Genomic DNA, 23,633 nt, shown 5'->3' with positions numbered 1-23,633 from the left:
GCCACTCTGCATTCTATTTTGCATCACAGATGGACGGGAAGAACTTCCTGCTTTGAGAAGGGCCAGGGAATTAAGAGTTTAGATATCCTGGGGTTCTGTCACTGCAGAAATCATGAACTTGCCCCAATGATCCATCTCCCTTTTCTTCTGGAGCCCAACAATTGCCTAGCGAGTTCATGGGGACTGACCAGTTCAGGTCATCGCAAAGTGTGACAATGACCACAGGGCTTGGCCAGATTATGAAGGACCTGGATTGGTTAGAGCCTGGCATAAAGAGGGGATTGCTCATACTCAGTCAACAGAAGAGAATCTTCTCCATCATGGACTTTCTCTTGCAGAACATCTCCACCTCTATGATTGGTTCCTAACCTCCATCTGAAGCAAAGTCTGCATATCACCAGTAGCTTAGTCTTAATTTTCTGTTGTTCTGCAAATTATTACTTAGGGTTATATCGGTCATCTTTTCATTAATGCTTGTACGCATTTCCCCGATTTGTACAGACCTCTTGTCATTTAGGGGTGGGGACCGTTCGATGGCGCGTTTCTACAGAAGAGAACATACAACTGGTACATGTTAACTCAAGAAGTTTGTTCTGGAGCTTGCAGGCTTCCAGCTTTATCATGCCAACAGTCTGTAGCCCATCACTACTAACATCTTCCATCAACAGCTTTGTGACAATACCTCTGGGGTCCTGCAAACCTACCTTTGCATTTCAGGCTGCTGGACTACGCAACACATCATTGCATTCAAATGATGCTCAGCCACACATCATACAGGAATGCACACCCTCACTTTGCTTATTGGAAGGACTCCTGATGTAATTTCTCACAATTTCACACAGTAGGAAGGTAAGGAAGATGTCTTCAGATGCTGTAGGACAGTGTTGTCCAAACTTGGCCACTTTAAGATGAGTGGACTTCAACTCCCAGAATTCCCCTGGCCCCATGCTGGCTGGGGAATTCTTGGAGTTGAAGTCCACTCATCTTAAAGTGGCCAAGTTTGGACAACACTGCTGTAGGAGAAGGGGCTATAGCACACTGAATCCAGCAAACTACCCCAATCCAGGTGAAAATCTGCTGTCCACGCCTTGCTGTGCTACCTTTCTACTAGCAATGCCCCCCTCCCCATTTTTTGGTTAATGTTTCAAGAATGCTGAAATGTTGGTATTTCAACCCGGAGCGGTCCCATCACTTCGGGACGCCGTCTCTGCTTCTTATTGCAAAGGGACTCTTGGTGGCCTGTATGAACTGACTCCCAGGAGGGATTAGGGAGAGAAACCATCTGGAACATCTCTCTTTGGCAGATAATGTGCAGATCGCTACTTCCTGCACATGCTGGAACTGCAATTTCAGAATCTTCAACCACCCTCCAGAACAGCAGCAGGACAAATGGTGACATGTCCGGGGAAGGAGAGATGGCTGATGTGAAAAAGGAACGGCAATTAAGCAGGGTTTTGAAACTGCAGCGAATAGATGAGGTGTTCCCTTTTCTTTTTTCTTTTAAAAAAAGCAAAATACAAGGGAGACAGATAAGCACATTATCAAAAGGTTAGACGCATGGAAAGAAAGCATAGGAGCTAAGCAGCGAATGGCAGCTTATTAAAAAGAAGAAAATCACCTTATTCATTCAGAGAAACTGTGATTACTGGAGGTTTGAGAGAGGACGAAGATAGTAGATATTCCCGAGGAAGGAAGACGCCGGGTTACCTGGTTCGCAACGACACAAAAGAAGAGTGGGAAATTGGAGACTCAGAGAGAGAATCAGGCATGTAGAGAAAGCAGGACAGGAGGGAAAAAAATTACAAATTAGTTTTCTAATCCGGCACATTTTCATGCAGGAAAAGTACTGATAATAAAAGTTGAGAACGGGGGGGGGGGGGGGGGCATGTTAGAAAGAAGCCGTGAGGTTACAAACGGGAGCTAGGTGGCTTCGATAGGAAGGCTGTCCGTAACTATTGAATCACAATGGTGATTCTTCAAAAGGAGAAATAATAGGTACTTTTATTTCTGCACCGTGTTCAATCTCTTGCCGTATTCAAACTCAAGAATCTACTCTGGGCAAAATGTGAGTTTTGCACAGTCCGTCAACGGGGAGCCAGACGTTGGAGTGAGCTTCTTCAGGGGCACCTCGTGACTGTGAAAGAGTGCTCCTGCCCAGAAAGGCTCTACTTAACTCTCAGGAGACCTGTCCTCCTGCAATGTGTCAAAGACTCTCTCATGGGCACCCAAGCGGGGGGTCATCATCACGTTCAGGCTGCAGCAGGTCCATGAAGGAAGGGTCAGGTAAAGACGCCTCCCTTTCTTCCTCATCTCCCACCAGAACGTCTTTCCAGCCCAACCTGGGACGGTTCTTTGAGGAGTGGGAAACTTCTCTCGTTGTCCTAGTTGCAATTTTAGAACATGCTGTCTCAGTCCCCCCCACCCTTCTTTTGCCTTTTTTCAGACTGAAAATTTGAGGAAATGAGTTGAAGTCCACACATCTTCAAGTGGCCAAGGTTGAGAAACACTGACTTATCCAGTATTACACAATAATACTGTTCTGGCTTACATACAAATTCTACCTAAGGACAGACCTTGGGAACGGAACTCGTTCTTAAACTGGGGACTTCCTGTATCTCCACCCACCCACCCATCCTTGATTCTGAGCTGCCCAGAGTTTGGTTTAAGATGGGCGGCCATATACACGTTTTAAATAAATGAAATAGATCAACCTGTACCCTTCCAACCTTTTGTCTCATTTGGCATGTTTACAGGACCCTCTTTCGAGATGGGATCTCGAGAACTGCTCTCTTGACCTGCTTCGTACGTTCTGCTATACTGGTGGTTTGCTTAACAAATCATCACTGGTGTGGTTCATGCAATATACGGAGCCCGCTCCAAACAAGCTATGTTCTGGCTGACCACCCAACACGAAGCCAACAGAAGCTTCAGAACTGCATCTTTCTGAATGCATCTCAACTTCTGGGCCGATTCGAAATGAACTTTTTCAAGGCAAGGCGGATCAGGTGGCGAGACAGGAGACGCCGCCTTTTCCAAATCTGAGGGTCACAACAACACGCTCGGTTCTAAACTGCTGTTGTGTATTCAAGGCGTGACACAGCTCAGCAATTCTCCCAAGAACCCTGTGAGGGGGGCTGATTATGTCCCTGCTCAGAAGCTGGGAAGAGTGTGCCATGCTTAATACCGCCTGCATAGGGAAATCTGGATCGATTTCTCATCGATCAAACAGTGTGCAAAAGCTTCTTAGTGCCTCATTAAAATCTCTCAAGAGTCCAAATTCTCTGTAATGCGGGGATTTTATACTCTAGCAAAGACTACTCTTCCAACATATTCTTTGTGTAAAGTTTACTGGGAAACTACATTACAAAGTTCAAGCCAACACAATGTGCAGATCCCCATTTTTTACAACTCCCTGTAATAAACCAACCCCCTCCCCAACAAGATCCCCTTAACACTTTAAGCCCCTGTTTACACCCCCAACTGCAATACCTTAAAAGACAAAAAAAAGAAAAAAAGATTTGCATTCACGCTACGGTGTCGACTAAAACCTCTGTGCCCATCCAAAAACCAGCATCGTATGGAGGGCTGATACAAAAATGCTGATCTTACCCCAGTTAAGATTTCAGCCTCCAGCTTTCACGTTCTTCCCTCTCCTCAACCCACCACACCAGAATGTCCTCCTCTTCTCCCTTCTCAGGTATGACCATAGTTGGCCACCATGCCTACGCTGGCTCAAACCAAGGTCAGTGGTAACCAGGCTTCCTTCTTTCCCAACTGTTTCCAAAATAAACTCCAGATGGGGCTGGGGGAGGAAACAAATGAACTCACTGGCCACAACTGCACTCCTAAGTTTCAGAATGGATGCCTACAGCAACCGTTCTTGCTGGCTCCTGGTTTTCAGGACCCAAAATCTGGAGGGGGGGGGGGAATGGCTTGAAAGAGCAGATTGATCAGCAGCCTGCACCACTGAAGGAAGACTGTGAAGGGCTAGCTGAATCAAAGGTGCGGACAGCCAATTGTTGCCACATACATGCGTGCACATGCCGCACGCCCTGCTCAGTCACATCACGGAGTGGGAAGCCAGCCTGGCGGAGGTCTTTTCATTTAGATTCAAGTTTCAAAGCACATTGCAAAGCATCGGCTGGCAAGAAGGAGAAAGATAAACTTGGCTTCCTAACGATACCACCTTTAAAAGTTGAACCCGCGTCTTTTCTGGATCTGCTCTCCCGCGCAGAAAAAAGGAACGGGGGGCATTCAGACTTCAACTGGATTCTGGAGGCCATCTGGCTGATGGCCTTCTAGAATGAATTTTTTTTTTTTTCAAATGACACAATGGAGAAACGTCTATCCTGAACTTGATTTCCAGCTGAATTCCCTAGAAGGCAGAGTCTGAACGGGAGGTCTGGCAAAACCTTGTTGTGGAAAAACCCTTTTTGGGCTCCGTCTTAACTCAGTCCAGTCCTGACCTAGATGGATTCTGCCATTACTTGCCTGGCCCAGTCGATGGCTAATCCACGTTCAGACAGAAAGGCAGGGAGATCGTTTTTTCTGATGGGGTCCTCTGCTGACCATTAAACACTAGCTACCCGCCGTTGCTTGCCAGCTGTCGCTGAGATGAACCAGACGGGAGTTATTCGAATGTTCAAGGAGGGAGCAAAAAAAGAAAACAAGAAAAAAAAGAAAAGAAAACCACAAGAACTGTGGGGACACCTGTCCATTGTTTCACCTCAGGCATGGTTTAGAAGAGCGGAATCCATTCTTCAATTTCAGAGTCTTTCTCTTTGACTCTTACCTCGTGAGTTTTCCCTTTCATGTGTCTAAAGACGAGGGCAATGACCTCGGGGAGGAGAGAGATGAAGATCAGGCAGAAGATCGCCAACCAGGCGGAGGCAAAGGAGAGCAGCTGGGCAAAAACGTGGTGCATTCTTTGATGCTTTAAGAAAGGCCTGGGAGGGGCAAGGCCAAAGCGGGAGGGGGGGGGAGAGAGAAACAAAAACAGAGACACGTGCATCAGTTCCGCACCTGCACCAAACAGGTTTCCATCAACTTCTGTTGTCCCGACAGTTACGAGTCCATCACGCGAGGAAGGTGGAAATGGAGCCTTAGTTCAAGATTCCAGGCCCTTCTGCTCTTTCCTGGGTTAACTCATCCCATTCTGTAATGGTATGTGGGAAAGACCTTGGGAGACTGGGCCAAGAGATGCTGCCAAGGGAACAGTCAGATAAGAGACGGCATAGCCCTCAGCTGCATAGCGGGTGGGGCAAGAGGCTCAGAAGGGATCCTCCCTAGTTTCTTGGGCTGTAAAGGAGACCGGGGGGAGAACTGTGTTTTCAGACTTGCAAGATTCTGTTAATGTAGCTTTGCAATAAAGTAGAATTAGCTCATCTGGTCGAGTTTCCTGTCTGGTTGGCCTCGCAAGGCTAACACATTCCTCCATCCCACCCACTAAGACAGTCATATCTGAAGCTGTTCTAACTTGGAGGGTGTTTTTGAGAGAGGAAAGAACCACCACCACCTCTGGCCTTTCTTCTTAAGAACCAAAGGTTCTTAAGTAAGGTAGCTTATGCTTATTAAAATAGGGGCACTCATCTGTTTCCAACTGATTTTGGCTTAGGTTAGGACTCTGGAGAGGAGTTTGAGGAAGGGCGCACCTTGGGCTGATTAATTCTTAGCATGCTTACCAAATGATGCCCCCCCAGAAGAATGAGAAAAACACATAGAAAATTAAGGATCCCCAGATGACGAAGTGGTTCATCCACGTCCAGAACCGAGTGTCTAACGCCAACTATTAAAACAAAAACCAAAATCAACTTTCCAACATTGTCTTCACATTGCACTTATTTTTATTTCTTCTAGCCACCACCACCTCCAATCTGGCCCCTTCAAGATGGGTGGGCTGCCTTGTTGTCTAGTTGACCTTGAGGACTTGCATCACGAATGGCATGGCAAGAATTTAACCTTGCCAAGATCTGTAACGCTCGACCCAGATCAGCCCCAGCTTGTAAAATGCCACGGATTAAATAAAAGAAAAAAAAAGAGGAGTTCTAACCTTTAGTGTGACTGTGAAGACCAAGACAGTATAAATCATGGTTCCAAAAGTCCAGTTTCCTGCCATCTGAAAAACAGACTCTTGTTCAGACATTTCTCTGGCCAAAGTTTTGGAAAAAAGATGGAGAGCAATCAGGAATTGTCTGTATTTTATAGGAGCAAAAGAGCACAACAACACTTATTCTTTCCCCAAGATCAATACACCTTGTACAGCAGCAGCCTTGGATTAACCATTACGCAAAATAAGCAGCTTTTTAGGGCACCAAGAGGTGGGGCCCCATAGAATTCTTCCCCCTAGCTATCATGCCCTTCTTTTGCCTTATCATCTTTGGGAGGGTGATTAAAAGTAGTTTTCAATAAACGTTTGTATTTGCACTTTCCCTCTCATAACAGTTTAATTAAAAATGCGTCAAAAAGCGTTGAAAATTGGCATTTTGTTCCTACTGCCCTAGTTATAAGTAAACAGTTTGCTTAGGTTGCTTCGTGATATTTAGGGTTAGATAAATAACATTTTTAAAAAGTTTATTTTCGATATCGTTGTGGGGTCTGGGCTGGAAGAAAACAGATTTTTTAAATCTCTTCTTTCACCTTCAGCACGTATTGAGTCTTAATGTCTTCTCGGTTAAGCAACGGAAGGGAAGGGGCGTCACTGTTGCGCTGCGTTTGGGGCATCCGTTGGCCTTAATCCGGGCCTGTGCAGCACAGCGACAAAACTTGCCATTAAGAAACTCTGCCAGCTGCTGCAGTGTAGACAACAGTACTCTTCAAAGTAAGATGCACCCACAAGGATCACCTGCTAAGAAACCTGGATGGAAGAAAGTACGCTGACTCTTCCTTTACAGGAGCATCAAAGCCGCGGAGGTAATATTCTGGCCTGCGCGTCATTGAGACCGACATAAAAGAAGATCTGCGCTAGTCGGTTTCACAATGGGGACCAGCTTGCTTTGCTGAACTGCAGCATTCATCAAAGCAGATTTTGCACGACACGCTTGTCGTAAAACAAGCCAACCAGGTTATGACTTGGTTTGCGTCACTTCCCGATAATGGGCAAATTCTCCAAACATCTGCTTTAGTCCTAAACAAGCTCAGATGAAGAAGCGTTTACATGGGGATTGCTCTGCTCCCTTTACTTTTTTGCTCTCTTTTCTTTCTTCAACTTGTGCCAAAGGGAAAAGGTTCTTGTGCATTACAAGAAGGAAGGAAGGAAGGAAGGCTACTTATTGCATACAACAAAACAGAAAACGACATAAAAATCTTTTTTAAAAAAACTGTGCATTGTAAAGAAATATGTCAAGCCAGCCTAAAACCCACATGGGATCAAGTAAGAGAGGGGCATGGTGATTAACACTCATGTAACCACGTGGCAGAGTGGATCTCTTTTTTGGAACAGCCCCAATTTCTCACTTGGAAAAACAGGAGTGCAGAAAGTTCACAAAAAGGGTGGGAGGTGCAGAAGAAGCTTTCACCCCTAAGCAGGAAGAATCATCTTAAGAAATAAAATTCTGTAGCAAGGAAGCAGCACGGTCGTGAGCAGACTTAGATGCAAATAAGACCCCTGCAGGCTTTTTAAAGAACCGAGCATTTTAACACGAAAAAATGGATTTGAATGCGGAAATTGCCACCACGCACACACACAAAATTGCTGTTGCAAAGAATTAGGTCTTTCAGGAGCTGTTCTCCTCACCTTTCCGTTGTCCTCTATAGAGGCAGATTGGAAAAGGTAGTAGGCACCGAAAAAAAAGACGCAGCCGTCAAAAAGGCCCAGGAAGGTCCAGTAGATGAAAGGCTTCAACTGGAGCATAGCGTTGTCAGAAACATTCCTATCAAGAAGAACAAAAATGGGTAACCTTGGACGCAGCACATCATAAATGCAAGCCACTCCCTGACCTGGTTTGCACAGGGAGCTAAGCCAGGGATGATCACTGAGAGGGCCAGATGCAGCCCCCAACACCCTCAGATTGTAAGGGGGAAATCCGGCAGCAAATGGCTGAGTATTAACAGCATGATTTCAGACTGTTTTGGGGATGGGAGGGAAATTAAAGGGCAGGGGAGGGGTCATTTGATTTTCAGAAATCTCCTTCTCCTTCCCAAAGCAAGCAACAAATTCAGTGTCATCTCTTTTGGGGAGACCAGAGTAATATGGGGGTATCCTATGACCTCTGGAAATGGGGGGGGCAGCTTGTGGTCCTGACCCCTTCAAACACTGCCCCCTATGCTAAGCCATGTTCTGCTTTGAGTTAGCCAGAAATGCCTGGGTTCCCAGGGCATGCTATGAAATAAACCATGGTTTCCAATTCAATGGTTGGACTCATGCCCCAAGCATGAAGTATGGGCTAGCTCAGCCTTGTTGGTAAGTGACCTGCCCCTGTCAGATTGTGGCGTTGACTCATCATACCTTCCCAAAAGGGTATGTGCGTGTGGGTGTAAAAGCAAAAATGACTGTCAGCCTTCCCAGGTAGACCAGACAGGAAACATGAACAAATGAGGTAATTCTACTTTATTGTAAGGCTACATTAACAGAATCTTGCAAGTCTGAAAGAACAATTCTTCCCCCACATCTCCTATACAGCCCAAGAAACTAGGAAGGGTCCCTTCTGAGCCTCTTGCCCCACCCGCTATGCAGCTGCGGGCTGAGCTGTCTCTTATCTGACCGTTCCCTTGGCAGACTTCATTTGCCCTACTGCGCTGGGACTGGGGGAGAAAAAGCTAAGATATAATCGTAATTGCATTTTAACCACAGTGTCCTAAGAACTAGAGGGCGCAACAGGCTGGGTCACTTTTCAATATAAGCACAATTTTGGGATACTTCTAAAAGACTTCCTGCCCATTCCAAAGCAAGCTGGGTTTGAATACTTTTCCTGCCTGCAACACTGGTTTGCACCCAAAGAGACAAAGCTGCTTTACTTGAGGCTGGGGCCTGGGTTTAGGACTTACGCTGTTTAATACACACCCCAGCAGGGCTTAAAACCTAGTTTGGCGCGTGAAGGGCAAAAGGAAGAAGCATCTTGTACTCACAGATACAACTTGGGGAAAGTCATCAAGATATCAATAGGGACGTGCTGTTCCAGGAGACTGTAGGCCACGATTGGCAGAGAGGTGAAGCAGATGTTGAACATCGTTAGGTAAGCTGCATCGTAGAGGGGCTGGAGCGAAAAAGAGAAGGAACTGAGCAAATGGAGGGAGAAGAGACCATCATTTCCTCCCGTTCTGACATTTTCTGTGATTTTTTTAAGGTTTTGCTCTCACCCAGTTCCCAGATTGTCAAATAATTATATTCCAACATACATGGGGGATACCCAAAAGGAAGAGCTCTTTCACGCAGCTGAGGATGATGCTGGCTAAGCATTGGGTTCTTTCCCTAGCAAACAGTCTTCACAGCTGCACAAACTTATCTGCTGGGATTTTCTTGCCCAACACATCTACTCGTGGTTAATTTAACCAGGGTTGGCTCAATGAAGCTGATTTTCAGGGTCATACAACACTTTGAACCATAAACAAAACCCCACCAGCTAAGTTCACAGCACAAATGCAAAAGACAAAGACAAAGGCCAAATTTTGGGTTCCACAGACTTATGGGGAGGTAGTTTAGGCCGGTATTTCTGAACCCTTAATGCTAATTGTGGGTCTGTCTCTTTTTGGTTTAGCTCAATGGATAAACCCAGTTCCTGTAACAGGATTACCATAAACCATGTTTTACGATTTAGGATTGTATCTGGTTTACTCAGCAGAGTATGATTAGCACAATTCATGTTTCCTGGGATGTGTGGCCATGTCCAGAGTGAGGTGTGAGAAAGCTATAGAGTTGTATCCGACCCATAAACTCTTTTCTTATCACCCACATGCAATGATGAATCAACCCAGTAACCCATTAATCAACCCAGTAACCAGCAAGGCAACATCCTGGCGCGAGGCCCCACTCCGGTTGGCGCATATGTGATTTTTCGCACCACGCCTTTAACCTTTTTGCTGAACAAGCAAGAAGGAAGCAAAGCAGAGCGGGTCTGCGTTTTCCTGCTCCGCTTGCAACGTCCCGAGACCACTGAAAGGAAACCCAGCTCCTTCTCCTTCCAAAGCAGAAAAGTCCGGCTCATTAGCGCAGCTGGGCAAAACACGCTGAACAAGCGGAAGAGGATCCGGTAGAAACCGTGCATATGTCTGCTCATTATTTCCCTCCAAATGGGATTTTCTGGAACAATGGTTCATTTGCAAGCTGCCGCTAATGAATTGGCTCCACTGCGCCTCCCCGAAGGAGGCCAATCAGGCCTGCCGAGGGAGCAGGAGTGGCTCTTTGCTTCGAGCTGCAGGTCTGGGTGAAAAAGGCAGGGAAGCCGAAGCCTTTGAGGACGGCTGCAGAGCACTTCCTCCGACGGAGACAGCTGCTACACAGCCGCTCCTCTCATTCAGGGAACAATCACTCAGACCTGCCGTCGCTCGGGCTTCCCCGCACAACAGGCTCCCCCATTCACACCTGCCCTTTGCAAGAGAGTCGGTTAGGAACAGGAGTGGTTGGGGCCGTACCCTGGTGCTTTGTGACTCTTGTTCCAAAGAATCGCGTTTCCCCGAAGGGAGGAAGGGCAGGGAGGGAGTTCAAGGCAGCTGCAGTTTGCTCTTGGGGAACGAACAAAGAGGAAGACTGAAGGGCGAGCGTCTCTGGGATTGGTAAGAGGAGAGGAACCATTAAAAAAGAGGGGGGGAAATCAAAGTCAAAGGCATTATTTATACAACGCGAGAGAGCTTCTTCTCCCGGTCACCAAAATGGGGAAGAGAGGCAGACGGGCAAAAAATGGACAAGGAGACAATCAAGAGTTTTGTTACCCTAAAGTACCTATATATTGGCGTCTCGTTTGCAAGTAGAGCACTTGCTGGAATTCTTGTGTTGCAGCCTCAGCCTTCTTTCTGATAAATACTCTTCATCATCATCACCATCACCATCGCCTATTCAATTTGCATGCCACCTGATCCTCAACGGCTCCAGGTGGCCCACGACAATCCAAGAAATTACAATAAAATCCATCGAAGATGGCCAGCGCAATGAAGCGAGGGGTCTCGCTCTCCCTCGCCAAAGGCCTGGGTGAAGAGCCAGGTCTTCACGGTTCTTCTGAATGAAAGCAGAAGGGGGGGGGCATCCAGATCTTGGGGGGAACCTCTATATAATAACACTATTAACCAGAGCTCTTGGTCTCGTCTGTGGGATTGACTGTTTCCAAACTAAAAGTATTGCTCAGAAGGAGTGGGTGAAAGTGGAAAAGGTGTCGATGCAGCCCAAGGCAGCCCATTTGACCACTGGGTGGGGCATAACAAGAGGAGAAAGACCTCTGACAACAAGAGAAAGAAAGGCACGCTGATTTCTAGCAAAAGGAAGTTGAGAAGGAAGACATCCACAAATATGGCGTAGCTTGAAAGGAGACTAGAGGCATTCTGAGAACCACAGAACCAAAGATGTCAAAATGAATATCAATCCTGACCATCAAGAGGTTGCTTCTGAGCAAGTGTCAAGGATAAGAACTGATGACTTGTTGCTGGTCATTGACGGAATAAATATTACAAAAAAGAACGGATGACCTTGTAGGGTTGGGAACTCCCAAAGGGCTCGGCCGGCACCCCTCACAGAAAACGAAGCACCCCAATTCTGAAACTGCAACATGAAATTGCTCCCAGGCCTGGAAATGTCTGCCTGAAGCTCTGCTGGGGGAGGGGGGGGGTTAAAGCCCCTTTCAACCATGTCAGTAATGACACCCACCCACCTACCCCATGGCAACGTACCTGCTGTGAAAAGCCGCAGAAAAACTGATATAAAAACTGTGGGAAAATGAAGCAAAGGTTCTAAAAGAAATATGGGGGAGGAAGAGAGAGAAAAAAAGCATGTTAATAAGAAAACCAGGTGACTGAAATGTTGTTTCTGCATTTTGGAACTGAGAGTCAGAATCTACTCCATTTAAATATTCTGTCCCAGCCTGAATTCCCCTCCTTTTCTTACCCCCACAGTGCTGCGTTTTCTCCAAGAAAGTGCAGCGGGGAAAATACATGTTTGTTGGAGAAGACGTTATTTTACTCTTGAGAAAATAAACCGCCTCAACCCAAGACGGGGAATAGGTTACCAAGGGGCAAACGGTCCAGAATCACCCAGCAAGTTCATTTGTTCATATGACAATTGATACCCCACTTTATACCCCACTTCCGCCTTAGGGTTCATTGGCGCAAAACACCCAACAAACAAAGCTTTGTACACCCTTTTCCAGAGAGAGGGGTGTACAAAATGGAGAGGCTCAAAATTGGCTCAGCTTTGTTTGTTAGCACCTTTCCATTTTGTACACTCCTCTCTCTGGAAAAGGAGGCCTTCTACATCACAATAAAACCACACCCATCAGCAAGAGTAGTGCCAAAATCTTGTCGTTCGGCCTCCTCTTAGGGGGAAGCCTTTGCTTCTGCAACCAGGTGTCCTCCAGGTGCTCGGCCAGAATTCCCAGCTAACGTCGTTACGGAACAAGGATATTCAAATTTGTATTTTTGTATTACTGCAACACTGTTCTTCTTCCTAAACTGGGAGTACCTACGCTGGCTGGGCATCGCAGAACTTGGTAGTCCCCAACATATCCCCAGGGTGCAAAACTGCAGAGGGCAACTTTAACAGAGTGACAGAAAGGCACGGCTTTGTCCTAGCAAGAGTAACACCCCTCATTGGAGATGCTAGGAAGTTGAATCGAGGCCCTCCGGTGTGCAAAGCCACTGTTCCACCTTTACGCTAGAGAGGTGGCCAAGCGGAGAGTGGCAAGGGGTTAAGGATCCAGGAAGAACAAAAGAACTCCGATGCCAGAGGGAGCCCCGTGGGCAGCAGCGTCCGCGGGTACGTGGGGGTGTGTGTCAAAATTGGCAAGACGGTGGACGGTCCTTAGATTGTTTCCCATTTTTAAATTCTCCCCTTTGTTTGTTATCGTTTATTGGTAGGTTATCGTTTGCATTTTGCTTTTCTTTCTTGTATCTCCATGTACTTTTTAAGCTTGGAATGGAGGGGAGGGGAGGGGAGGGGAGGGGCACATCAATGCAATGTACAAAAGGGGCGGGGCCTGTACTGCAATGTTCTGCCCACCACCTTTCCCATTTGGACCCCTTCCCCAAGGACGCTGCTGGCCATGTCCCCCGCTTGGGAGCTTTTTTGCTTTCCCGCTGACCTTCTGCTGAGCATCACCCAAGGCCTGGAAGCAGAGTAGTCTCTCCTGCCCACTTTCCCCCGGCACCGGAGACCGCTTAGCTCAGTGTTGTGCAAACTTGGCCACTTTAAGAGGAGTGGACTTCAACTCCCAGAATTCCCCAGCCAGCCTGGCTGGCTGGGGAATTCTGGGAGTTGAAGTCCACTCCTCTTAAAGTGGCCAAGTTTGCACAACACTGGCTTAGCCAATTCCTTTACCTTATAGAAGAAATACTGTACAAGATGGGATATTCTGACGTAATACAAATGCCCGTGTGCCAAGAGCAATCTTCTCAAGTGTTTAAACTTGGGGACGGCGTAGTCGCTGTTCCGAGCGGCTTGGCGACCCTCTTTTCCCTTGATACCTGGCAGAGAGGGGGAATGGAGTAGGTTGACAGCGCACCTCACACACCTCAACATCCCAATCAGCAAGAAGTTTGCGTTAGCGCTTTCTGCCTGGCCCCTGCGCGCTCCGGAGCTCACCTCCACTGTCCCTTATTCTCCTCTGACCCACACGTGCCCAAAGGCAGAGGACCCCAGTGTGGGTCAAAACATCCCTTACCGATGCCCACGTGAGCTTCCAAAATCATGCTGACGTCATTGGCCCCGTCTCCGACAGCCAGCGTGATGGGGCTGCCCTTGGAATTCTTAACCATGCGGACAATCTAAAGAGGCAAGAAGGACCGAGTGGTGGGTCACGACCGGCCGGTGGGGAATATTCCTTCCCCAATTTCAAGCCCACTTCCCCAGGACCACGCTGCCCTGAAAAATGAGCTCGGGAGCAAACCGATCGTTCGGAGCCACCTGCTTCCCAAAAGAGGCGACGCGCAGCATTCACCTTGGATAAAGGGGGTGTCAGGCACCTTTCTGCTGGCGCAGGAGGTGGCTGCTCCCTCAGGAAGGCGGTTGACGCACCTGAGCCTTCTGCAACGGGGCCATTCGGCAGCACAAGACCGCGGCGCAGTTCAGGCAGATCTGAAGGAAGATGTGCTTGTAATGGGTGAAGAGCGAATCTTGGGAAGGGTTCAGGATCAGAGAAAGGGTGGCCCCGTCAATGACCAGCCCGTATTCGTAACTTGATACCAAGCTCCTGAAACAGAGAAAGGCGACCTGTGGGTCAGAGTCCTGGACGTGACTCCCGCCGTAGCCAAAAGAGCAGAGGAGGAGGATCGGAAAAAGTCAGGGTAAGTGAAACTCGAGGCGTCGCAGGCGTTCTGTTCTACTGCGTATTTTAATCCCTGTAACAGTTAACATGTGTAGGAAAATGCACCTGACGCTGCTGCTTAGAGGGGTCGCCCTTCTTTAGTGAGAAGGAAGAGGAGAGATGGAAAAATAGCATTTCTTTGGGTCCCACCTGTTAAGACTCTTTGGGTTTATACACGAACACACACAGAGAGTTTTACACAGCACTTTCAAGGAAGGGTGGCCATCTTCTATTGTAATCACCCCTACAAAATTTACACCAGAAAGCAACTTGCTGATAAGTTGCAAGTAAGCATGCATACGTATGTATATGTGTGTGTGTGTGTGTGTGTGTGTATGTATACACACACACACACACACACATTCATTATCATTGCTGGATTTTTTTTCTTTTTCTCTTGCTATTGTTTCGTTTTTTTCCCCTTTGTTCACTTTTAGAAATCAAACAGACCTTTCAGATTTTGAAAAAAACGTCATCTTAGAAAGGCACTGACTTACTGTGGCCCCCATTCCTGAAATTCTTTCCCAGCTTCATGGTCTAACCATGTTCTCCACCTTAGCTTAGTAAATATTCCAGGCTTTAGATGGACCCAAATTCGGCGGAAAAAATCATGGATGTTCGTATTAAGCAACTGCATGATTTAGGTTGCAAAGCGAACCAGTTGGGGGTGATGTCAAGGAGGAATGCCCCAGTAGAATTATATTTAATATGTGAAATGAATAGAAACAATTAAATATAGGATGGGGGTGGATTAACTGCATCCAGCCTTCTTGGCAATCCTCCTTCCCACCCCCCCAACACCCCCCCGCCCCCAATTTCCTTATCTGCAGATCCCTCCAAACATGTTTCTTGGGTTCTCAGCAAGGGAGACATCAAGGCAGAGAAACAAGAACTCAAGGTATCCAGCAATGTGGCTTACTGGGGCCAAGGTAGGTCAAACTGAGATCATCTTCTTAAGTATAACCACTCTGCAACTTCTCCTTTCAGCGGACTTGACTGTGGATCAGCTCTTATCGTTAAGACTGGATGCACTAGCAAAGATTTCAGTTCCAAATACGCCAGGCCAAAAAAGTCCATCCTCACAGATGTCTCCTCCCTCTGTCCCCCCTAGATCAGTGTTTCTCAACCTTGGCCACTTTAAGATGTGTGGACTTCAACTCCCAGAATTCCCCAGGCTGGCTGGGCAATTCTGGGAGTTGAAGTCCATACATCTTAAAGTGGCCAAGGTTGAGAAACACTGTCCTAGATTATTGTAAGGTGCTACGGTGGCAACTGATCCACACCCAACCCTTCAGATACCGCTTAGGGTCCCACTCACTTCTTCCCTGGGGGTGCGTCGGTCACCAACTTTTTGTGATAGTCCATCAGCAGCTCGTGCAGCTGGTCCATCTTCCTCTCCCCATCCTCCACGGTTTTTACTGTCAGCAGCAGCAGCTCTGTGTTGCTCTGGAAGAGGCGGCAAGCATAGCACGTGGCCTGGGCCGTCTCCAGTTTGTCCCCCGTCAGCACCCAGATCTTCATGCCTGCCCCGTGGAGGGCCTCAATGGTTTCTGCCGCAAATTCCTGGAGTCTGCAGGAGAACCGGTGGAGATGACTCAACAAACCGGTGGGTCTTCCTCAAAGCTTCCTCTTTTGCCTTTTTTAAAAAGACAAATCACTGGATTTCTTTTTAGAAAAGAAGTCCTTCCAAACACGTAGCAAGGAAGCAGTTGAGTTACGTACACCAACACTCACACACTGAGGGGCGCAAAGGCAAGAAGAATATACAGAAGAATTCTGATCTGGACAAATGCAAGATTTAAAAGTGGGTCTTCTCCATCCACTTCTCCAGTTCATGACTTAGAAGGCTTGTTTCCAATTCTTGAGGCTTATTTGCCAAGTCAGTCTTCTCTAACCTGATGTTCTGGACTACAATTCCCATCCTCTGTAGCTAGCATAGGTACAAAACCTGTTAGAGATTTCTATCAGAGCATCCTTGACTGGCATGACCAGTTGTTGTTATTACAGCATGAGGTACGTTAAATCATTCAAGTGGCAAACAAACCCTTAATTCTGGATTACATTTTTGGGTACCAAATTTAGTTTAAAAAGCTAAAAAAACACATCAATTCAATTTTGTCCTCCCCCGCAAAACCCTCTGCTCCTCTTAAAAGGGAAAAAAGGTGGGAAGGAGCGTTTAATTGGGTGGTCCCCACATTTTCTGAATGCAGAAAGTTTGAGAAACAGTGGTCTGCAGAGCATGCCCTTACCCACTGGGCTAAAACTGTAAGTTAAATGTTTCCCACTTGGGTGGAGGAATTTGAGCCATCTGATTAGTTGCTGATTAAAATGTGTTGGGACTTCAACTGCCTTTGAAGGCAGGATGGGTCATCTCAACTAGCCAGTGGCTTACTTGTCTTCCACAGCGGTGGAACCAATCAGATGCATGTCCTTCTCAATCTCATCAAAGACCTTGGCCATCCTGGCTTCTCGGTTCTGTAGGGCCATGGTGGCTTCCTTAATCTGGACTTCCAGTGTCCCGTAGACTGCGGGAGATACTTCTTTGTAGGCAACGCAAAGAGTCCGATACCCGTCCTGAGAGACAACAAGCAGACAGGTGTGGTCCCTAAAGCCAGGCCTTCATGACTAAGTTGTTCCAGAAGAAGGGACAACCTGAACCATTCTGAAATATAATCCATCATCTCTCTAAAATGGGCCAGGCTGGGTGGGGTGGATGCAAATGCAGAGATAACATTGCGCTACGGATGACTTCTTGAGAACATCACCCATGTTCTGTAAAACTGCCTCCTGCACAGGACAGGGATCCTTCAGCAAACTCTTCATTCCAGATTCCACAGGCATCTCTGTGTAATTTTCTCAGAAGTGATTTCCCACTGGCTTCTGGGATTTCCCCCCTCCCATGTTTTAAAAACTGCCTAGTCTAGTCCACAGGTGTGGGGTTCTCTCTTGGTTTCCTATCCAAGTATTAGCTAGTTCCAATCCCATTTCCCATAAATCCTTGTGGATAAGCCCATCCACAGATAAGCAGACCCTCGAATTTTTAACCAAAATACCACGAAAAATGCACCACCCACAGACGAACTGGCCTGCTTCTTCATGGTGTTTTGGTTAAAAATTCGAGGGTCTGCTTATCCGCGGATGGGCTTATCCACGAGCGTAAAAGGGAAATGCAAGTACTTTTAAGAAGTATTACCATATATACTTGCAGATAAGCCCATCCACGGATAAACCGAACCCCATTTTTGGGGTACGTTTTGGCACCTAAGATTTTCAGCTTATCCCTGAGCAGCTTTTCAAATTAGCCAAAGCTGGCTGGGGGTTGCCACTTGCTATGATAACATGATGATGCAGGGAACGCCCCGTATTGACCTTGCCCCAGGGGCAAAGCTAATTTCAGTAGACTTTTGCTTTCCTCAATTCTAAAATACATCCACCTGGGGAGGGAGGGAGGGAGGGAGGGAGAAGAGGAAGAAAGCCACCAATCTCTTTCCTTGTGGTTAAAGTTTAGGATGATGGAACCCTGAACATCTGCAGCCCCAGGTGGCCTGAAGGACTTACCACTGCATTCTGTTCCACGTGGACCCTGGTCTTCTGTGCTTCAGCTTCAGGGACCCTCGGGAAAATTGAAGAATCTGCTCCTTTGCAAAACAGGTATATTCTTCCTAAAAGATGGGGAAACAGAACATTTCGATGTTAGTTAACGTGCAGGGGATACCTCCACACCAACATGTGCCTTTGGGATAGCAGGTCTGAGGAGCGAAGCTTCTAAGAAGATGCACAGGACAGAATCCAACTGCAGTTATCTAAGCAATGAGGGCACTGGGCATTAATGCATGTTTGTCAGGGCTGGGGACGTTCCATGTGGTTTAGTGTTGAACACACTGAGAAAGCAAATTGTGTTCCTTCGCTGTGGCTCACAGGGCCTTAAAAAAGGCCTCCTATGCACCCTTGCTTGCACACTTCTGAACATTTCTCCTGGGGATATTATATTGCTAGTTCACGCCCTTCTTCCCATCAGCGAAGCGTTTCAGAGGTTTCAGCTTACCATCTGGCATCTTCACGAAAACGCTCATCCGGCGGCGGACGCAGTCAAAATCAAGGACGTTCAGCAGCTCGTACCTTTTTTTTTTCCAAGCAGGAAGGAAGAGAAAGTGTGTTTAGTGGTGGGGAAAACTGGCAGGAATTTTAGCCCCACTGGGCTCAAGCAAGGAAAGTGCTAACAACAACCGCCCGGGGTCGCTCTGCAGTGACAACTTTGAAATATAAACCAATAAAATGAGTGGGGATCTGGAGGAAAACCTCCACGGGCTCCTGACCCTTGAACCGATGAAAATATTCACATCCTAAGAATTTTGGGAGCTGCCGACCGATTTAGCAAATATAAATATAAGTTGTAAATATAAAATATAAATGCAAGCATAAATATTTAAAATAAAATCAATGTAAGGAATAATTTAAAATGTAAATTAAAAAACATAAACACAGTAATTTACAATATTACTGATAAATATAAAAGCTAAATGTCATTAGAATAATTTAAGATATAAATATAAAAGCACATGCAGATACAAGCATAAATAGGGCATGACCATATTTTGCAAGACTATTTGCAGAATATAATTGCAGGAACATCTCCATTTCAGAGAAACTGTATTAAAAAGCTATGATGTATGTCTTGCACATTTTTTTTCCCCCAGACACTGACTACTCTGGCTTTTTTTTTAAAAAAAAAATTAAGTGTCCCAAATATCACAAGATTGCTAACTCCTGTGGGATTCCATGGATCTCACCTCTAAGATATGATGCCATTGTGAGTGAAAAGACGAAAATTCTGCCTAAAATCTTGAAGATTTCATGTGAGAACACTGATGCCTTGATGACCATCATCAACATCATGATCATCATCAATTTTTATTGACTGAACTGGGGGCCTATTTCAGAGCTGTGTGATGGACCATTTTGTTGCCAAATCTTGCCTAAAATAGACTGTTCAGTTCTCCACCATGGAAACCCAGGTGGCTCTCCCAGGTGGACCTCACAGGTCCACAGTTCAACACACCCCTCTCGCTCCTCAGAAGCAGAAATGAAAATGCGCTGAGAAGACTGGCACCAGGCTCAGAAAATGCTGCCAGGTAAAACGGGGCGAGGAGAAAAATAAAAATAAACCAGCCAGTTCATTTCTGGATCCTTTTCAGAAACACTGCCTGGTATTCATGCTTCTGTGAACAGGATCGGGAAGCCCCTGAGCCTAAGCTGCAAACACACCTACCTTTCAATTTGCTGTTTGGGGTTCTGTACCTTCATGAAGTTATTTTCTTGTCCTAGAAAAGTGAAACCATACCTGTCAATGAACAAAAAGGACAGAATGGCGTTGAAAAAAAAAAAAAAAAAAAACCAACGCACGCACGCACGCGCACGCATGCACCAGGCACACCCCTTAGATTAAAACAAAAAAAATAGACTCAATAAAACGCGGTTCAAGTTCTTACGCCCAAAAGTGCATCTGCGCTATCGTACTCGGAAGCCAGAAAAGGAGACTTCCGCTTCCCTCTGCCCATGCCCAGGAGGAACAAATTCAAAGGGGTGCACCATTTTAACCTTTCACATGCTGAAAGCTGAGTCAGATCCTTCGGAGTGCCAGACTAGAGTTACGCTTTTCTTCCGGGCCGTGGGGTACAGAAACTTACCACCCTGCCAGCTGTGAGTGGGGGTGCAGAATTCCTCTGCATGAGTTTCCCATCGACACTGAGGTTTACAGATAACGTACTTGAATCAAACCAAACCAACCTTTATTGCAGTCGCAGATCACCATTTATAATGTGCCGAATAACTCTTGTTGGGAGGATCAAGTCAAGCTATTAGAAACCTCCGTTATTGAGCCCCAGGACAGCAGGTCCTGATTCTTTGCAAATGTTCTCTCTGCTCTTTAACCAGTTTGGAAATGCTGGTTTATTGCCTAGTTAGCTGGGCCTTTTCCAGCGCTTAATAATCCAAGATGGCTTCCATGTTGGAAGGACCCCCCCAAAAAAAAAATATGTGAGTATTTCAAAACCTCACTAATGAAGAGCAGATGGTTGTTTTGGTCTTAGGTTTATTCAGGAAAAGGGCAGCTAGCCCTTCCATTTTGCCTTCTAGGAAAAAGAAGGTCAAAACTCAGAGACCCTGCCTTAAGGAATCCACTCGTTTCTAAGACTCTGCTTCCTAATTCCTTATTTCTTGACATTAAATCTGATCAATGAAGCTCTTGGGTGAATTCTCCTTCCCTGATCATGTCCTGCTGATAGGGACTTGGCACGTTGGCACCAAGAAGGGACCGGAGAGGTTCTCTCCACCCTGATCCCTAATCCGGTCCAAGTCAAAATGCTTGAAATCAGCAGCACTGTCCTTGCCCAAAGCAGCTTTTGGCCCTAGGAGGGTTTCAAGCATGAGATGAGGAAAGAGGCCACCTCGGATTTAAACAACAAGCTCTTTTTGACATGCAACATCCCCAAAATGCTTGCACTGCCTCCCTACGTTTACTCCTACACAGTTCTGCTCAGGTGATCCTCCCTCCTGGAACGCCTTTATCCTGTGTTTTTCGCAGCACCCAGGATGGCTTAGGTAAATGAAAGCAGAAAAAAGCACACACTGAACTCAGTTAACAGCAAATATTTAAATGGGAGCTACCCATCAAGTAAAATCAATCTAGAAACAAGAATGCTAGCTAGGAAAGCATCATTAGCCTGGCAGCTTAAACATCTACAAGGGAAATAAAAGCATGTCCCCAGCCTACTCCCAAATCTCTTCATTTTGCAAGGAAGCAAGTTTGCCTCGATTGGGTAACGCCAGCCTGGATGGGAAAATGAAGAGATTTGGGAGTAGGCTGGGGACATGGGAGCAGAAGTCCTGGTGAGTCTGTCATGCAATATACATATAGCAAGGAAGCAGAACTTCCAGGATTTAAATGCACGAAGGCTACAGCGGGAGCAACTTTGGGAATTTGTAGAAGAGTGTGCGCCAAAAGTCTTAGACAAACTCCACCTCCATATTCTGGAGAGTGTTGGCCAGGAACTTCATCTTGCTTGCACGTTCGAATGCAAACTCAACCCCCAATGTTCCATCCAGATGTAAGGGCAAACTGGAAGACTGGGGGTGGGGGGGGGGAATCCAGAAGTCTGCAACTTAAAAAAAGCAGACTGAATGAAATCAACACCACGCTACCTCTTAAAGGAAAGTGCAAACAGAAAAGCACTGAATTAAAGGAACTGCATGTGAAGAAAATGCAGGCGTACTTCTATTTGGGGGACAAAGGCATGTAATGTAAAGTACCCATTTTCATGCCAGCTTTTGAAAAAGAACATTCACAAACGGGTGCTGAAAGGAGCTGGGGAAGAACTGGGTGCTGGGAAAAAGCAGAAATGGAGCAAAATGAAAACAGGAAAATTTTCCCTCTCCTGATGTTTGGTGCTGCCCTCTCTGGTGCAACGTTTCAATCGTGAAGGCCTTCTACAGAAGCCCAACAATTTTTATTTCTTTGGTAGTGATCTTCACCACTGGGACTCTGAATCTTTGTCCCTCCATTGGACACCTTTAGGGTCTCCGGATGATTACTATTTTTCTCCCTGTTTTCATCATCTAAGCCGATGTTTCTCAACCTTGGCCATTTTAAGATGTGTGGACTTCAACTCCCAGAATCCCCCAGCCAGCCTTGCTGGCTGGGGAATTCTGGGAATTGAAGTCCACACATCTTAAAGTGGCCAAGGTTGAGAAACCCTGATCTAAGCTGATGCTCGGGGGGAAAACAAAATGTTCATGAAACCTCCGAACCAACATAGAATGACCCAGGATGTATTTCAGACAAAGTTGGGCAAGACCAAGGTGAATTCCCATTGCTTGTTACTTCACTGGTGTCATGTTTGTATATGTTTCTATGGTGTTGGCCAGATTTTCCATCTTATTCTTTATTTTTAACTTGCTCTTAATTTATATTGTTTTTCTATTCAGATTGTGTTTTACTTTATCTGTTGTACTTTGAACCCTCCAGAGTTGTTCTGGAGTTGGGCAGTGTCCAGATCGAATAAAATGATGAGGATGATGGTTGGTGTCACAGTCAGACAGATGTTTAGACTGGATTTGGCACTTTGATCCACCTATTGAGTCCTTCCCAAGGACCTGGGGTAGGCAGATGTCATTGTTTATTATTGTTTATCATTCATTTATTAATTATTTCTTATTATTCAACAAGTAAGATGGCGCTACTCGGTCTTGTGGATGGTAGCAAGTGCCAGCTATGCCAACTTTTTCCACCAGCCACTCATAAAGAGAGCTGGTACGGGTCAATCAATACCTCTCAATATCATCTTTGGTTAGATTCTATGAGGTAGCTTTCTCGTATTCTCTTCAAAATCCTCAGCATCCAAAGAGGGAATTGTCCATTTGGGCATGAGAACTTCATCAGCCATGTGCACGACCCTGAATGCAACTGGGGGAGGGGAAAAAAAAATACGGTGGGGAACAGGATAAACGTGCTCACCTCTGAGCACCCTTTAGCAATGCCTCTTCATCCGGGGAAGCTGCAGCGTAGTTGCATGGGCCTCCTGGTTTCCCTGCATCGGTTTCATCTTTTGGCTGGACCTGAACGGTGTGGCAGAGACACAAAGCACGGAGGAAAAGTTCTTCTTGTCTCTGTGTGTGTCGGGGGGGGGGGGGGAGATGACAAAGAGAAGCAACTACATTAAACAGGGAGACATTCAGTTCCGAGTTCAAGCAGAAAAAGAATGGTTCTGAGCGGCGGTGGTGCTCCAACTGTCCAGCCATCCCATTTTTCCTCCTCAAGTCAAAACTGGGGAGGTGAGACTTGATGCTCATACTCTCTACCTTTGATCTACTGAGCTGGACAGTGGGAAAACAGCATTCCTAGGGTTGCAAAGTTCTGTAAAGATTAAACCAATTCAACTTAAAATTAACGAAACAGAATGTCCCTTCTCCTCACCAAGGTTAACTGTTAATGCAAGCAGTTATGAATCCAAGAATGTGAGGACCTATCTTACAAGGTGTATTGATCTCCTACCCTCAGAAGAGGTATTCTGCTTCCTTACTCACTAGAGGGTCTCCTGAACAAACGTCTGAATCATCTTTAGAGATCTGCTGGATTTGACTACCTGACTTAGCATCCCTTCCACTACGTGTCTGGGGTTGCCAAGCAGATGAAGCTAC

The 23,633-nt window shown here is 46.3% G+C and overlaps 1 protein-coding gene across 9 annotated transcripts in view; it reads right to left on the bottom strand.

Annotated features, from left to right (window-relative positions):
- Positions 1-23,633, bottom strand: part of ATP11C (ATPase phospholipid transporting 11C (ATP11C blood group)) — a 62,770-nt gene that overhangs the window by 6,032 nt on the left and 33,105 nt on the right. For 7 of the 9 annotated variants that reach the window (XM_088151596.1, XM_088151603.1, XM_088151599.1 and 4 more), the window contains exons 14-28: positions 22,951-23,102; positions 19,708-19,779; positions 18,484-18,557; positions 17,997-18,100; positions 16,831-17,012; positions 15,757-16,008; positions 14,150-14,324; positions 13,797-13,899; positions 13,454-13,599; positions 11,812-11,871; positions 9,064-9,191; positions 7,733-7,868; positions 6,050-6,115; positions 5,682-5,785; positions 4,793-4,946 (exon numbers count right to left, since the gene is read on the bottom strand). In XM_088151596.1, coding sequence (XP_088007722.1) covers positions 4,793-4,946; positions 5,682-5,785; positions 6,050-6,115; positions 7,733-7,868; positions 9,064-9,191; positions 11,812-11,871; positions 13,454-13,599; positions 13,797-13,899; positions 14,150-14,324; positions 15,757-16,008; positions 16,831-17,012; positions 17,997-18,100; positions 18,484-18,557; positions 19,708-19,779; positions 22,951-23,102 — 1,908 coding nt within the window. Of the gene's footprint in view, positions 1-1,618; positions 1,708-4,792; positions 4,947-5,681; positions 5,786-6,049; positions 6,116-7,732; positions 7,869-9,063; positions 9,192-11,811; positions 11,872-13,453; positions 13,600-13,796; positions 13,900-14,149; positions 14,325-15,756; positions 16,009-16,830; positions 17,013-17,996; positions 18,101-18,483; positions 18,558-19,707; positions 19,780-22,950; positions 23,103-23,633 lie in introns of all 9 variants that reach the window. The other 2 variants (XM_088151602.1, XM_088151601.1) reach the window with 1 other exon arrangement.

Source organism: Python bivittatus, unplaced genomic scaffold, assembly GCF_059951505.1.
Source record: "Python bivittatus isolate LINGU-HERP-01145 unplaced genomic scaffold, Pbiv_v1 ctg000670_np1212, whole genome shotgun sequence".
Classification (NCBI taxonomy): domain Eukaryota; kingdom Metazoa; phylum Chordata; class Lepidosauria; order Squamata; family Pythonidae; genus Python; species Python bivittatus.
Note: the sequence above shows the minus strand (reverse complement) of the source record. Positions and strands in the feature narration are given on the sequence as shown.